At 34.7% G+C, this 13,562-nt stretch overlaps 4 protein-coding genes and 1 long non-coding RNA gene across 5 annotated transcripts in view; 3 read left to right on the top strand and 2 right to left on the bottom strand.

Annotated features, from left to right (window-relative positions):
- Nucleotides 1-551: 551 nt before the first annotated feature.
- LOC100176919 lies at nucleotides 552-5,504 on the bottom strand. Its single transcript, XM_002130302.4, has 6 exons — nucleotides 4,914-5,504; nucleotides 4,393-4,562; nucleotides 3,941-4,073; nucleotides 3,006-3,169; nucleotides 1,319-1,486; nucleotides 552-970 (listed from the first exon to the last, which is right to left on the bottom strand). The coding sequence occupies exons 1-6, from the start codon at nucleotides 4,981-4,983 to the stop codon at nucleotides 905-907; spliced, it is 771 nt and encodes a 256-aa protein (XP_002130338.1). The 5' UTR covers nucleotides 4,984-5,504; the 3' UTR covers nucleotides 552-904.
- LOC113474882 lies at nucleotides 5,080-6,357 on the top strand. The gene is made up of 2 exons (XR_003396587.1): nucleotides 5,080-5,169; nucleotides 5,500-6,357. It is a non-coding gene; the product is annotated as an uncharacterized LOC113474882 (long non-coding RNA).
- On the bottom strand, nucleotides 6,144-7,691 carry LOC101242260 (DNA-directed RNA polymerases I, II, and III subunit RPABC4). The gene is made up of 3 exons (XM_004226817.4): nucleotides 7,474-7,691; nucleotides 7,119-7,211; nucleotides 6,144-6,400 (listed from the first exon to the last, which is right to left on the bottom strand). The coding sequence occupies exons 1-3, from the start codon at nucleotides 7,595-7,597 to the stop codon at nucleotides 6,378-6,380; spliced, it is 240 nt and encodes a 79-aa protein (XP_004226865.1). The 5' UTR covers nucleotides 7,598-7,691; the 3' UTR covers nucleotides 6,144-6,377.
- A 243-nt stretch (nucleotides 7,692-7,934) lies between these two features.
- LOC101242304 (28S ribosomal protein S35, mitochondrial) lies at nucleotides 7,935-12,180 on the top strand. Its single transcript, XM_004226818.4, has 6 exons — nucleotides 7,935-8,109; nucleotides 8,680-8,857; nucleotides 9,921-10,045; nucleotides 10,507-10,646; nucleotides 10,934-11,116; nucleotides 11,686-12,180. Exons 1-6 carry the CDS (start codon nucleotides 8,040-8,042, stop codon nucleotides 11,950-11,952), a joined length of 963 nt encoding a protein of 320 aa, XP_004226866.1. The 5' UTR covers nucleotides 7,935-8,039; the 3' UTR covers nucleotides 11,953-12,180.
- A 6-nt stretch (nucleotides 12,181-12,186) lies between these two features.
- The window catches only part of LOC100178427 (general transcription factor 3C polypeptide 3), a 14,984-nt gene continuing 13,608 nt past the window's right edge, over nucleotides 12,187-13,562 (top strand). Inside the window, exons 1-3 of the mRNA XM_004226862.3 lie at nucleotides 12,187-12,446; nucleotides 12,809-12,956; nucleotides 13,350-13,438. Coding sequence (XP_004226910.1) covers nucleotides 12,254-12,446; nucleotides 12,809-12,956; nucleotides 13,350-13,438 — 430 coding nt within the window. The 5' untranslated portion in view covers nucleotides 12,187-12,253. The remainder of the gene's footprint in view (nucleotides 12,447-12,808; nucleotides 12,957-13,349; nucleotides 13,439-13,562) is intronic.

Consider the following 13,562-nt stretch of genomic DNA (forward strand, 5'->3'; position numbering starts at 1 on the left):
TACGACTTCTATAAACCGTTGTTATTGTTTAAAACACGGTCAGAATATTTGAATATTACATGCTAAACGTGTCCCGTCTTTTCGTACCCAACTATATATTTAAAAGTTCAAACCTAATACAATATACGTGCCTCTGTTGGTGTTGCTGGCCAAGACAACTCTCCAACCTATTATCGTTTATAGTAAACTGTGTTTTACTGGTATTTAATTTTCCCAAAATTGTAGCGTTGGCAATAAGGCTCTATCCTAAATCCCAGTTCATATTTTACAAACAATATAAACAGGAATACAGAAAATAAATATTTGGTTGCTATATAGTGTGCCAATTTTTTAGTAAACCTTCAATAATTTCTGATAAAAATAGAGTGCGTTTGTATTGCCCATGTGTGCGCTTTTTTCCACTTTAGCGAAATATACAGCACAATACTTTAAACGAAAAATCGTTTCTGTTTTCGCATCGCAGTTGTTTTTGCAACAAATTGAAAAAAACATGACTCGCTAAAAATCTTTTCGGCAAAATTTTGTTGTTAGAGAAATCGCATAAGCAAAACTTCTATTTACAAAACCGTTTATTTTATACCTGGTCACTTATAATCAAAGTCCTGTGAAATGTATGTCAGTATGAATTAGGGTAACGCTGTGAGAATGACAAGATGCGATAAACAAGCCTGAAAGATGCCAGGCCCAAGCACTACAGGGCAATCCACTCGTATCTGTATCTTGTTTCCCAAGCCATTTTCGTTACGTAACTATTCGTTGCGTAAGCGCAAAACAGTGTTTAAGCAGTTCATTAAATGGATGTAAAAATTGGAAATAAATTCTGTTGCACAACTGCCATAAAATCCATCTACTGACATATTATATCAAATGTGACAAGAATCATTTTAATATTTTTGGTAAGATTTTACAATCTTAACGCCGTTTTTCCTTTGCCGGATTTTTCATTGAACATTCGTCTCACGCTGTAAACCTAAAACAAATCGCAAAAACATCTGTTAAAACCGAATCTTATATAAGAGGCTGTATGTAAGGCCGTAAAGGTTCGCAATGAAACTAAATTTAAAAAAAGATATTATATTAACTATTTAATAGTTTCCATACGAAATACACCAATATGTTGATTTATTACTATATGTTACAATTGTAGGACATTTGAAAACATATGTATATCAATCCCCTAGAAAATGATCAACCACAAAGTAATATAATCGGTAACTACTAAGCTGGCACGAGGTGTATGAAACAGAACACCCGTGTTTAACGACTATAGTTTTTCGGCCACACGAGAATAAAAAGTTACATTCATTCATTCGTATACCTGTGCTAATCCAACGAAAAGGGTGACCATTATGGTTGCCATTGCAGTTGAGCTGACTCTCCAAGCGTTAGAAACCAACGTGTCTATATCCCGATGTTTCATCGCTTCTTTGTGATGCTGGACCATTTTTACCACCATCCAGTTTTTGTTGATATGAAACACCTTGTCCTGCATGAAATAACATTAGCGTAATATGGTTGTAAAGGTTACAGCATGTTTGGCTGCATATATACAGTATATGGGGCTTTTAAAGCTACCAAGATGTAGAAGTGTGTATATCAATTGGATTTTCACATATTCGATGTTATTTCCGTACACTGTGTGTCAAATTGTGTTGCGCGTCATGTTGCCGATATGGTGATTATAGTAGGGTGGGGAAAAACGGGACACCTGCAGCACATAATATCCAAATATCCTGATCAAGTTTTAGTTAAACAATTAACAATGGTCTATTAAACTTTTTGTATGTTAATATGTTAATGCGAATAGCGATTCGCATAAAGTCATCATTTGGTAACTCGCTAACGGCATTATTTTGGTCATCGGTTTATGAGCGTATCAAAATTTAATTAAAGCTTCTTTTAGCAAAATATTGTTAAATCGTGTTTATAAAATAATTTTTGATATTTTATAGTGCTATTACCAACAAAAAATAAAAATATTAGGCACATAAAAGTGAAACTGTCCTTTCACCATATCTTTCTTTACTCGCATAATGCGAGTAACAACCAACCTTCTACAGCAGATTTTATGTGATGCGCACGTTTATGGCGTTATGCGTGCTAACTTTGCTCATGCGAGTACTTACGCCCATAATAGTTGCAAAAAGGGTATATGGGAGTCGTGAGGTTACGTTTTATAATTCTTTGAATTTTTTTGTTTACTACCGAATGGGACATAAAAAAATAAAAAGGTCTCCCATTTCCCATTTTACCCCATCATGCTATCACTATATAATATCAATAGTTATGCCCTCGTGATTTTGCGGCGTTTTTTTAGTTCTATCTTTAGTTTAGAGATGATTTCCTTATTCGTGCCTTTTATCGCGCACATTTTGGCAGTTGTAAATAATTATGTACTTGCGGGCGGCGGCGAGCGTTGTTTACTGCGCGGTTTTCGTTGCTGTGTTTATTTTAGTCGGCGGCTTGTCTTCTTATATTGAGTTAACCTTTTATATTGTTATAGCTCCCGTATAAGTTGCCCATATATGATCGGCGTAAAATATAACACTGTAGAAAGATGAATGCCGTTTTAGCACAAAATATCTTATAATTCTGAGTCGTTTACCATGTATATATATATATATATACAATCTTTTTTTAGAGTCGTCAGCTTTTTTAGAGTCGAGTACGGTTATATAATTCTGAAAATATGCTTTGTTAACTACCAGATAAAAAGGAACAAATGGTCGATTTTACGCGCGATAAAAAGGAACAAATGGTCGATTTTACTTCAAACAACCTGTATAGTAGGGTTGGGGAAGATGGGACACCTTTTCATTCTATTTTCTTGTTTCAATTGGTAGTAAACAAAGAACATTCAAATAATTGAAAAACTGTATCTTCACAGCTCCAATAGACCGTTGTTAAATGTTTAAAACACGATCAGGGTATTTGGATATCATGTGCTAAAGCTGTTCCATCTTTTCCCAGCCTACTAGACTATTTTCATGTCCAGTTATACTTACAAATACTTGGTACATGGTGGTCATAAACGTTTCCGATTCGTTACTATTTTGGACTGATTCATGGAAAGTCGTAAACAACTGCTTGTTCAAAACAACAATATGAAAGTAGGCGAGTTTTGGGAACAAATGGTCTCCGGTGTTGTCAAGGCAGAACTCGTAAACGCCTGTAAAATGTTTAAACTTTATAGTAGGGTAGGGGGGATGGGATACCTTCAGCACATAATATCCAAATATTCTGATCGTGTTTTAAACAACTAACAAAGGTCTATGCCAGTCGTAAGAATAGAGTTTTATAATTCCTTGAATATTCGTTGTTTACTACTAAATGGGACGAGAAAACAAATTTTAAAGGTGTCCCATCTTCACCATGGCCTACTAAAGACATCTTTAGTATAAGCCATGTCCTCAATCACCCTACTGTATAGTTACAAGTATTATAACTATAAATATAAGGATTATATACAATTTAACCCTAGTTTCCAACCATCAACTGTGTTGCAGCAGAGTGAACGTGTTTTATAAAACCTAACCGAGTCGGAATATTCAGTACAGATTATTGTTTATACGTTTCGTTGTCTATATAGTAGGGTGGAGGTCGTTGGGTGGGGGAGTTAGGATACAATTTCATTTTTATCGTCACATTTGGTAGTAAACAAAGAACATTCAAAGAATTGTAAAACCGTATCCTTACGACTCCCATATAGACCGTTGTTAAATACACGATTACGTTATTTAGGTATTATGTGCTAAAGGTGTCCCATCGTTTCCCGCAGCAGCACTATATATCTATATGACTGTCTATGAGTAAAAAGCCGATATATTCATAACGAAGTATAACATTCCGGAAACGTCGTATGTGCATGAATTTAATTAGGGACAAACATAACCTATGCTAGACCCGATACAATTTTCAGCATGCCACGGCACAAACTTACCTTTTTCGGCGCATTCAACTTCAAACTGCTGTTCGTTTTTTGGCTCTGAGCTTACGAGTAAACGAGTTCCATTTGGCGAACTTACGTAACCAGAGAGTAAGCCTTTGTTGGCAACACCCCCTGACGTCGCCATCTGTGAATATAAAGTACATGGTAAACCATTTTAGCGAGAGTTGAATGACTGAATTAATGTAACTTACTTTATCCTCGCGTGGCCGGAAAACGGCAGTCGTTATAACACGAGTGCTCTGTTTCATACACCTCGTGCCAGCTTTTACGAGTTACCAGGTATGTAACTTTGAGGGTGATTTTTTTTGTTTGTTTGATAATTTGAACAACCCATTAGTTACCACTGGGTTGGAGAAATTGCTATTAAGTGTCTTGCCCAAGGGCACATACGCCCACAATGGTAGCGGCGACGAACCTAGAACCTCCAGCGTAACTTAATTTACCTCGAAACCGACTACAAGTTCGGCGCCAGCTGCGCAGTATTGGAAGTAGCATTCAGTGGACCCTGCTGCTACATATGTCTTGATACCGAATTCATGCAACAGCGACCCACGTTGCAGAGACCTGAAAAACTCATTCGCAAACTTGGTCCCGTACAGCTGCTGGCTCATGTCTGTAACATAGGTATTTCTAAGTAACTTGTAACGGAGTGTATACCTTTGCATACACTCTCAATGCAACTCTAGGTAGGAATTTTGTTTTTAATTGTAAACGTGTTTTAACAGCTGTTGTTTTGTCGCTATATCCTGTCTCTTAGTTTTAAATATTTCTTAATCTTCGCTACTGTAATCGAAGAGGAAAATAAAGTTAATACATTTTTATTATTATATTATTATTAATATTCAAGCATAAACTGATTTTGAATATTATTATAATGTCTGTTTTGCTATTCTAGTTAGAATACTTTCAACAAAAGAATAGAGATGGTACTAAAAGCAAGTATTTTCGTTGGCGTATACAATACCTTCGGACGTATACCCTTCTTGTGCGCATGCGCATTGCAGAAACACCAAAAACAACAATAAAAGTTGCATCTTCACATACACCTTACTGCTTTATGTTTTCTGCCTACTATTGGATATATCTTTGTTCATATGGCAGCACAGTGTGTATCTGAATTCAAACCGAGTGAGGAAACGATTAGAGCCGTTTCTAGTTATTTTGATGGAAAGAAGGCATTTTATCATGTATCCCTTTACTTGGTAAAGGGCAAACGAACGGTATGACGGTACTTACACCGAAGATTTTATCCATAGCTTATTTTAACGACTGTCGTTAATCGTTTTGTTGTTAAGTTTCTTCTATTCGCCCTATTAAACGATCTTCGCTACGTTTTCCAAAAAAAAAAAGATAATAAATTGTGCTGTGTTATGTAACTAAACGGTGGTGACACAACTGAAAAACCGCTTCGTGAAATTAGTTTTTAATGTTTAGAAATAACTGTTTTACAACGGACAGTTTTATAACGCAGCATGTTACGCCACAAAGGATAAAGCTTAAATACAGTATTTTCCACTTACATTCATTTAACTGTTACGTTTGTTTTGCAGACTAAGTTGATTGGGAGTTTTAAACTGACTTGGGAGTTTTAAATGTAACAAAATACAAACTGAAAGTTACAATAATGGTTTCATTCACGCCAAAGCAAGGTATAGATACATGCCGCATGTGGCCAGTAGGGGTCCATGTATGTGCTTTCATATTTTGCCTGTAGTATGTTTGTCTACAGCAACAATTTCGGACAAGTAACTGCATAGAAGTAGCACTGCTATTTTAATAATTACTCTAATCCCAAACTGCAAATTGCTTTAAAAACACCGTTCTCTTGTATTTTTGTTTACTACAGATCGCCTCTGTTAAAAGCATGATTAATGCATGACACAATGTCAAAACAGCATTTAAAATGGTCAAGTTTTTTCTAGAATCTTTTTTTGGTACTATTTATGTAATTGTTAAACCGTGTTTTTTTACGAGTTGTGTATACTAACTACCGTTTATTTAATGTTCTCAAACTTGTATTATTATATATATATATTAGGGAGGGAGAACACGAGGCAACTTAAGCACATAATATCCAAATATCCTGATCGTGTTTTAAACAATTAACAACGGTCTATGGGGGCCATGGGATACGGTTTTATAATTCTGTGAATGTTCTTTGTTTACTAAAGGTGTCCCATCTTCCCCACCCTACTATATAAAAAAATGTTGTTTTAATACCATACTAACTGAATAAACACACATACGTGACGTAATGTATACACAAAAAACTTGGTGTATTAAAATCAACACATGGCAGGACATCATTGCAAAATCTTGTTGCTGATACAAATCAGTACATAGCAACATGAACGTTTACATGATTTGATTATTCCACTGTATTGTAACTTTCACAAGTAAAAAAAAAGTTGAATGTTGAAAATTGTTCTTATCGGGCATCGAACACAACCACTGTGATAAAAAGGATGAAATGTTAAAACTGAATAATGAAAATTGTTGTATTTAATATAGTATTATGTCTCATATTTACCAGATATAATAACAGTCTATAAAAGCTGCCCATAACCTAGAAAATAGCGGTAATCTTAACTGATGACCAGTAAAAATTTCGGTTTCAAAAGGTTCCTTTAATAAAAAAATTGGTTTCTAAATGTGTCTTTTAAACTGTAATAATTTTTTTGTGCAAAAGTTTGATGTTCGTGTCGTAAATTAACTTTAAAATAGCGTATCAGTGATATTAGATAGTGGTATCAGTAAGACCTTTTTGGAGCAAAAATATTACTGGTCACCAGCTAAAGGATTAACGAGGATAGCTGTACAGTTGTTACGATTTTTTAGATGATTTTAGCTCACAAAAAAGGTTAAACAAATATTGAAAGATATGGACCGTTATAGCTTAAGTTACTACAGTGTTAGCTTCAAGGTCATCTGAATTTGAAACTCTGCAGTATAGGCTATATTTTAGTCTTGACAACTAACATAGTTTATTTAGTGGATCATCAAGACTCAAAGGTGTTTATAAAACTCATTTACGATTACTCTTTTAGTATATATACTAGACTGAATGTTTCCAAATTGTTGTTTTATTCTTTTTAGTTTTGTTTTACCCTAACCTTTGTAATATTAAGGGCACACCAAAGGGGGGGTGAAATTTAGACATAATGCTTACTTCTTTTTGTTCTTTTCTTATACATAATCCTGCAACCACATTCTCTGCATCGAATTGGATCTCGAGAACGAATCTCGTTTTCTTGATGACATTCTGGAACAAGTTGCTACTTTAGTACTATGGTATTATTTCAATACAACAAAAATAACTATATATTTAAAATACAATAAAAATGTGGGTAAGGATTACCAAAAATGTCATATCTTAATTAGGGATAGGCTATTTTATGCGTATTCATAAAGTGATATTAAGTATTTCTCAAGTAGAATACGTTACAAACTTAAAGGTATACACATGGTTGGTATATATAGTCTATAGGTTATATATATTGTTATTATCGTATATAAATGCTTACCACCGCAAATGTAAACCATCGCTTTCGGCTGTCCTGCAACCGGTTCTTCTCCGGGTCTGGGGGTTCGGCCAGGCGTCCGACCAGAAGGGCTTTTACCAAAAGAACTCGCGGGGGTAGAAGACATATTATATAACGTATAACTGTAGTATAACTATTAACCGTGGAACTTTCCCAAACACAACTGTTCACGTTTTTATAAAATTTGGGGAATCCCCAGCCAAGGTAGCGCGAAAATATAACGGATACGATGAAGTATCTAATATCTAAATTTAACAAATTTTCTTTTATTTTATTATTTTAAAAGAACATTCAAAGTTGGGTTTGCCTTTATGTAGACACAACTGTTTTATACGTTTAGTCTTATGTTAGTTATATCCACAACAACTAAATATTTAAAGGTAAACAAGTGCATTAGAAACTACATATTATGCTTTATAACCCAATCGGTGTGAACTTGTAAATTCTGACCGCATCTATCACCTGTTACAGCACATTTGTTATTTGAAATTTGTTGATGTTGCAGCGCTTTTCAAAGCAAATAAAAAGTGTTTTTCTAACAAAACGCAATGACAACTGTACGAAAAATCTGTGTGAACCTGAACATGCCGCGAATAAGAGATATTCGTGTATTTTCAAGTATGTTGTTTGTTTATATTTTATATGTGTATGTATTTACGTCTGAATGTTAGCTACATGAAGTCCAACGTAAAGTTCTTATGCTTTTGTGATGGTTTATCCTCTGTTGTGATCTTAAAAAAATTATTACGAAGTATGAACATGCATCAGTCTTAAAAAAAGATTTGCAGCTGCATGCAATGCTTGGGTTTATTAGCCACTCGTTTTTTAGGTTTCATTTCTCATGTACCTTCCTTTCCTTGACATGTATTTTAATGACTAAAAATTTGGTGGTAGTAAAGAGTGTCCCCCCCTCTCCTTATTTGCTAACCACTAACCTAACTCCTAACCCCTAATTACCAACCCCTATGACCACTAACCCCCTAACCTAGGGGTTAGTGGTTAGCAAATAAGGTGGGAGGGGGGGAGATTCTTCACTAGTACCTAAAATTTTGCCATTAATATTCTTCTTTTCAATGTAATATGGCCCAAACTAACGCATTGCTATAACAATGTCATGTTAGAAAAATGAATGCCTTTACCACAGTTATCCCTTATACTTCAGTTTAACCCAGTTACCTATATTCACAGGCGTTTCCAGCGCTGGATTGGTGCCAAAACCATATCTACCAGACAGTGTTATGAAAAAGACAAAGGAGAGAATAGCCCGTCATCCTTCTTTTTTAGCTGATACATTAGAAGGTGAATGGAGTGACATATGGCCCCTACCAAACCAGTTTAACCCATATCTTGTACCCTTACCATTACGGTAAGTTTTGCTATATTTCTACAGTAGTAAATGATTATGCTTCGAGCCCAGATATTTAATATTATTATAGGTATCCAAATTTCACATAATACATAAAGTTTCGGTGCTATTGAAGATTCCCCCCCCACCCTATTTGCTAACCTCTAACTACTAACCCCCATAACCACTAACCCCTAACTATCAACCTCTAACACTTCCCAACAGCCTATTCTTCTATGTACAGAGGTTTATTCACTAGTGCCAAAATTTGTATATTTGTAGTGTAACCAAAACACCTTGCCAGATAACTATAAAAATAAATATCTGTGCTCAAAGCACAGTCAAGTGCTACATGTTAATTCACCAGAGTGATAAGTTTAATTTTTGCACACATTTGCTACAAAAATCCACTATGTCGTACTTTATTTATGGATAATGTAATTTGGTGGGCTTTAATCCAAAAGCCCTGTACATAGAACATTTCTTCACACTTTGTTGCAATGTTTTGTTTTTCTCTTGTATTATGTTAGTTCAAGATTTCAGCCTAAAAGAATTCAGCATACAGTAGGGTGGGGGAAGTTGGGACACATTTTAACTCTATTTTCTCGTCCAATGTGGTAGTAAACAAGGAACTTTCAAAGAATCATAAAACTATATGCTCAAGACTCCCATAGACCGTTGTTAACTATTTAAAACACGATCAGGATATTCGGATATTATGCGCCATAGGTGTCCCATCTTCCCTCATCCTACTATACATTTACATTTTTTATACCATTTGAAACTTTGTATTGCTCATTAGTTCACTTATTAGCATTTTGCACTGTCTGATCTTGTTTTACTACAGATGTTTTATTCCCAAATATTTAAAAAACTTCTGTTTTTTCTATTGCTTCACCTATCTTGGGTAGTAAATAGAGAATACATTGTTGGTTCTCCTTTTTTTTATCCAAAATGTTTAAAACAGCTTTGTTTTTTTTTGTATTGTTTAGTCTATCTAGAATAGTAAATAGAGAATATACTGTTGAGCTTTTGTTCATTCATATTTTTTCTATAACTTAATATCCTCTTTATTTACCCTTAGGATGGGTCACACTCAGAAATTCTGTGTTTCCCCGGATAAATACACGAGTGTTGAATTATTGAAAGTTCAGAATTTCCTCCATCTTACACCACCTGCAATAAAGAAGCATTGTGCTGCTTTAAAAAGTAAAAAAAACGTTGTTTTATTAAGAGTTAAGAGCTTTAGATAAAAGGATAAAGTTTCCATAAAATACCCTTTATGTTTTGTTTCATCTTTAACTCCAGTATATTATCAACTCTGGACTAAATCCCAGGTCTTAGCGAATTTTTTAATAAAACCTCACCCAAATAGAAGTTCTTCTATTTTTAGCAGCAGAAAGTTTGAGCACTTTATGGTCTTTAGGTCTATCTATGTTTTTATTCACATACTGTTGTGCAGACTTTTGCACACCCTTCATGTCTTCAACTGCAATATAGGAACAACTATGACCCAAATCCCAAGTCTCTCTTCAAATTTTGCAATAAAACCTTACTCAAATAAATTCCAACTTACTTTTAGCATTACAAATTTTCGGCACTTTATTTGTTCATTGATCAGTTTATTTTTTTTAGTTTATATTTTTATATTTTAACTCGTATATGTGCAGAGTTTTGCACTCCATTTCCAAAAGAACTGGAAACTCAACAGGATTGTGAACGAGAGTTTCCTGTTGAAACTCACACAGTTGATTATGTGGCTGCTGGAAAAACACCTCGTAACCCTGCAGCAAGAGTTGTAACTAAAACGGTAATTGGAATTCGATTTTGAATTCTGTGTGATAGTTTAATTATGGGCCCTGAAGTGCTCCACATGGACCTTTTACAGTGTAATGTAATAGGTGTTAAAGATAAAAAAACAAACAATAAACGTAATTGAACAAAACAAAAATTATTGCTCAGGTCTCTTTTTATTGCGTTTTAGATTTTTTTTTAAATAAAAAAAATATTACTTTAACTTAATGGAATATATATTTGCCTTATTATATCCAGTTTCCATTGTAAAGAGTGTAACATGCTTGTTTAAACTATCTTCAGATACGTCTCAGTAATCTTGTATTGGACCACCATGCTCGGCTAAAGTTGACCCAGCTGGCAGGTAAAGAACGTTACAACAGATCAAATGATATTTTGACAATCAAAGTGGATAGGTGCCCAGTTAAAAAGCAAAACAAAGACTTTGCAGACTACTTGTTGACAGCCCTGTACTTTGAATCCTGGGTAAGAATAAAATATGCTCCTTTTTTTCTTTTCTGAGAGTTTTATGTGCTCAAAAAGCAAAGAAAGTTTTTTCTTTTTCTTATGTTCCTATGGCAATATGGGTATAGCACTTTCCTCATAACCAAAGGAGACCGAGTTCAAAGCTCGCTGCTTCTATTGTGGGGGCATGTGTTTTCTAGGGCAATACCCATATAGTCTTTGCTTTATCCCAGTGGTCACTGAATGAAATGAATGAATGTGACTAATTGACTTGATTTATCCTCACATTGTCGGAAAACGACAGTCGTTATAACACGGGTGTTTATACACCTCATGTCAGCTTTCAAGTTACCATGTATGTTACTTTGTAGGTGATTACTACTAATTGGTTGTCCAAATGGTTAACTATACAGAAAAAGCAACCCACAAAGTTATATATGAAACAGAACATACTTTATCATAAGGACTGTCCTTCCACCATGGAAAGATTAATACAAATTCAACATTTGCGAAACATTGTACTGACATGCTTTGGGAAAAAATATGCCTGTTTATGTTTAAAGCCGAAGATACACAGTTTATTTTTATAGAAAACCGAACCCTGGGAAAGCAAAGAACACACAAGCCACTCTGATGGTTATTATTGGTGGGAAGATAGTGCATCATACCAAAACGTGAAAAACTTATCTTTGTCATGGGACTCACCTACAGTGGAAAAGTACAGGGAGTCTGTGAGAGAACTCAAACTTGAACCTGAGCCTGAAAAACTGGGAATTCTAACAGAGGAGAGAAAAGAAGCAGTTTCAAATTATAAAGACTCTGTTATTAAATTGTTAAACTTGCCGGTTTTAGCGTGAATTGGTGTCATGTGTTTTAACTAAAATATATATGCTGTATTTTTCAGTAGGCAAACAACTAAATTATACTTAATCATAAATATTTGTTTGCACTTTAAAAGGTTTAACTTATAGTATATCTTTCTAATCTGACCATATCATTTTCAATCGAATATCATATGCATTGTTTTCACTGGTATTTCACGCAGCTAACTTGGCAAAATGTAAAATTTTATTTTCTTCTTTTAGTTTTGGCAATGTAGTCTAAGTAAGGTATCATAACTGCCAAAATCGCTGCCTTTTTTAGATGAATTAGGAAAGTATGTGGGGTTCTGAAAATAGCAGTGATGCACACACTGTGGCTGATTCAGAAAAGCCCAGTGATGCCAATTCAAATCTTTCAGCTGTGTCTTCTGCATTTAATATTCCCTCTGCCCAATTAGAGCAGTTCATGGCAGGAAATGTCACCATGGAAACACTGGCCGCTTGCCAACAAGTTCCCGACCATGAAACAGGTAAATTGAAAATTTATATTCGCATACACTAAGCTTTTATTTTTTTTTGGAACTTGTTGCACTATTTGATGATACTCCCTTTTCTAACATATATATATCTATGTTTTTATATCCCAGCATTTCCTTCACATATTACTTGGTTGGTCATTATTTTGGGGGGATTTTTTATGTGTGGCTGACAACTTGCACAAACCATTAGTGACCACTGGGTTGGAGTAATTAGCGTTAAGGTTCTTGCCAAAGGACGCATACGCCCACAATAGTAGCAGCGAAAAACCTTGAACCCATTGCCTCTGGGTTAGAGACAAGTGCGCTAACCACTTTGCTATGGCGCCATACATATCTATGTTTTTATATTCCAGCCTTCCAATCACACCCCATGTATGAAACATCAAGCTTCACTGATGTGATGACGGGCTCCTCTTCTTCAACTCCCATCCGACCGATCTCTCTCGCCTCCCATCCACAGTGGAGCACATCGGGTGTTGCTGAGATAAGCAATCCGTTCAGGTTTTTGTAAAAAATTAATTGAATAAAGTTTATATTAATATTTTTTTGTTTATTTTAAATTAAATGTATTGATTAAAATTTTTAATTAAATTATTTTTTTTAGAATTATTATTTTTTCTATTACAGTTATATTAATACATTGGTCTAGTTTGCAATTAAAATGATTTAAAAAAAACTAAAAGTATACGTTTTGTTTCTATTAGAAGTTTAACTTGGTAATAATTAAGCATAAATAGCTTGTTTTTATCTGCTAGGTGTAGCGACCACTCTTATTTTGTCTGATTACGAATTAGTATACCGGCCAATGTGTACAGCTCTAATTAAACAACCCAAATTCTGATAGTAGTTCCTCTAAAATAATATTTTTTAATTTTACAATATTATAATAAACAGGTCTCCACCTTCACAGAGCAATTCCAGTTTAATGGAATTACAAACAGTAACCCCATCCAGAATTCAACATTCACCAACTAAAATTCTATGTAAGTTGATTGAATGAATGTAACTTACTTTATCCTCGCGTGGCCGGAAAACGACAGTCGTTATTACACGGGTTTAACACCTCGTGCCAGCTTACGAGTTACCATGTATGTTACTTTGTGGGTG

Source organism: Ciona intestinalis, chromosome 14, assembly GCF_000224145.3.
Source record: "Ciona intestinalis chromosome 14, KH, whole genome shotgun sequence".
Taxonomy (NCBI): Eukaryota; Metazoa; Chordata; class Ascidiacea; order Phlebobranchia; family Cionidae; genus Ciona; species Ciona intestinalis.

What these genes read in the sequence shown, in the direction of transcription:
- LOC100176919 (XM_002130302.4), bottom strand. Translation starts at nt 4,983, where the DNA reads ATGCAACTTTTATTGTTGTTTTTGGTGTTTCTGCAATGCGCATGCGCA. An exon ending in AGTTGAATGCGCCGAAAAAG is followed by an intron (nt 3,170 to 3,940) that starts GTAAGTTTGTGC and finishes AACATTTTACAG; the next exon opens with GCGTTTACGAGTTCTGCCTT. An exon ending in CCACCATGTACCAAGTATTT is followed by an intron (nt 1,487 to 3,005) that starts GTAAGTATAACT and finishes TATTTCATGCAG; the next exon opens with GACAAGGTGTTTCATATCAA.
- LOC101242260 (XM_004226817.4), bottom strand. Translation starts at nt 7,597, where the DNA reads ATGTCTTCTACCCCCGCGAGTTCTTTTGGTAAAAGCCCTTCTGGTCGG. An exon ending in GATGGTTTACATTTGCGGTG is followed by an intron (nt 7,212 to 7,473) that starts GTAAGCATTTAT and finishes AACTTGTTCCAG; the next exon opens with AATGTCATCAAGAAAACGAG. An exon ending in TAAGAAAAGAACAAAAAGAA is followed by an intron (nt 6,401 to 7,118) that starts GTAAGCATTATG and finishes TTTTTATCACAG; the next exon opens with TGGTTGTGTTCGATGCCCGA.
- LOC101242304 (XM_004226818.4), top strand. Translation starts at nt 8,040, where the DNA reads ATGACAACTGTACGAAAAATCTGTGTGAACCTGAACATGCCGCGAATA. An exon ending in GCATTGTGCTGCTTTAAAAA is followed by an intron (nt 10,046 to 10,506) that starts GTAAAAAAAACG and finishes GTATATGTGCAG; the next exon opens with AGTTTTGCACTCCATTTCCA. An exon ending in CAAGAGTTGTAACTAAAACG is followed by an intron (nt 10,647 to 10,933) that starts GTAATTGGAATT and finishes AACTATCTTCAG; the next exon opens with ATACGTCTCAGTAATCTTGT.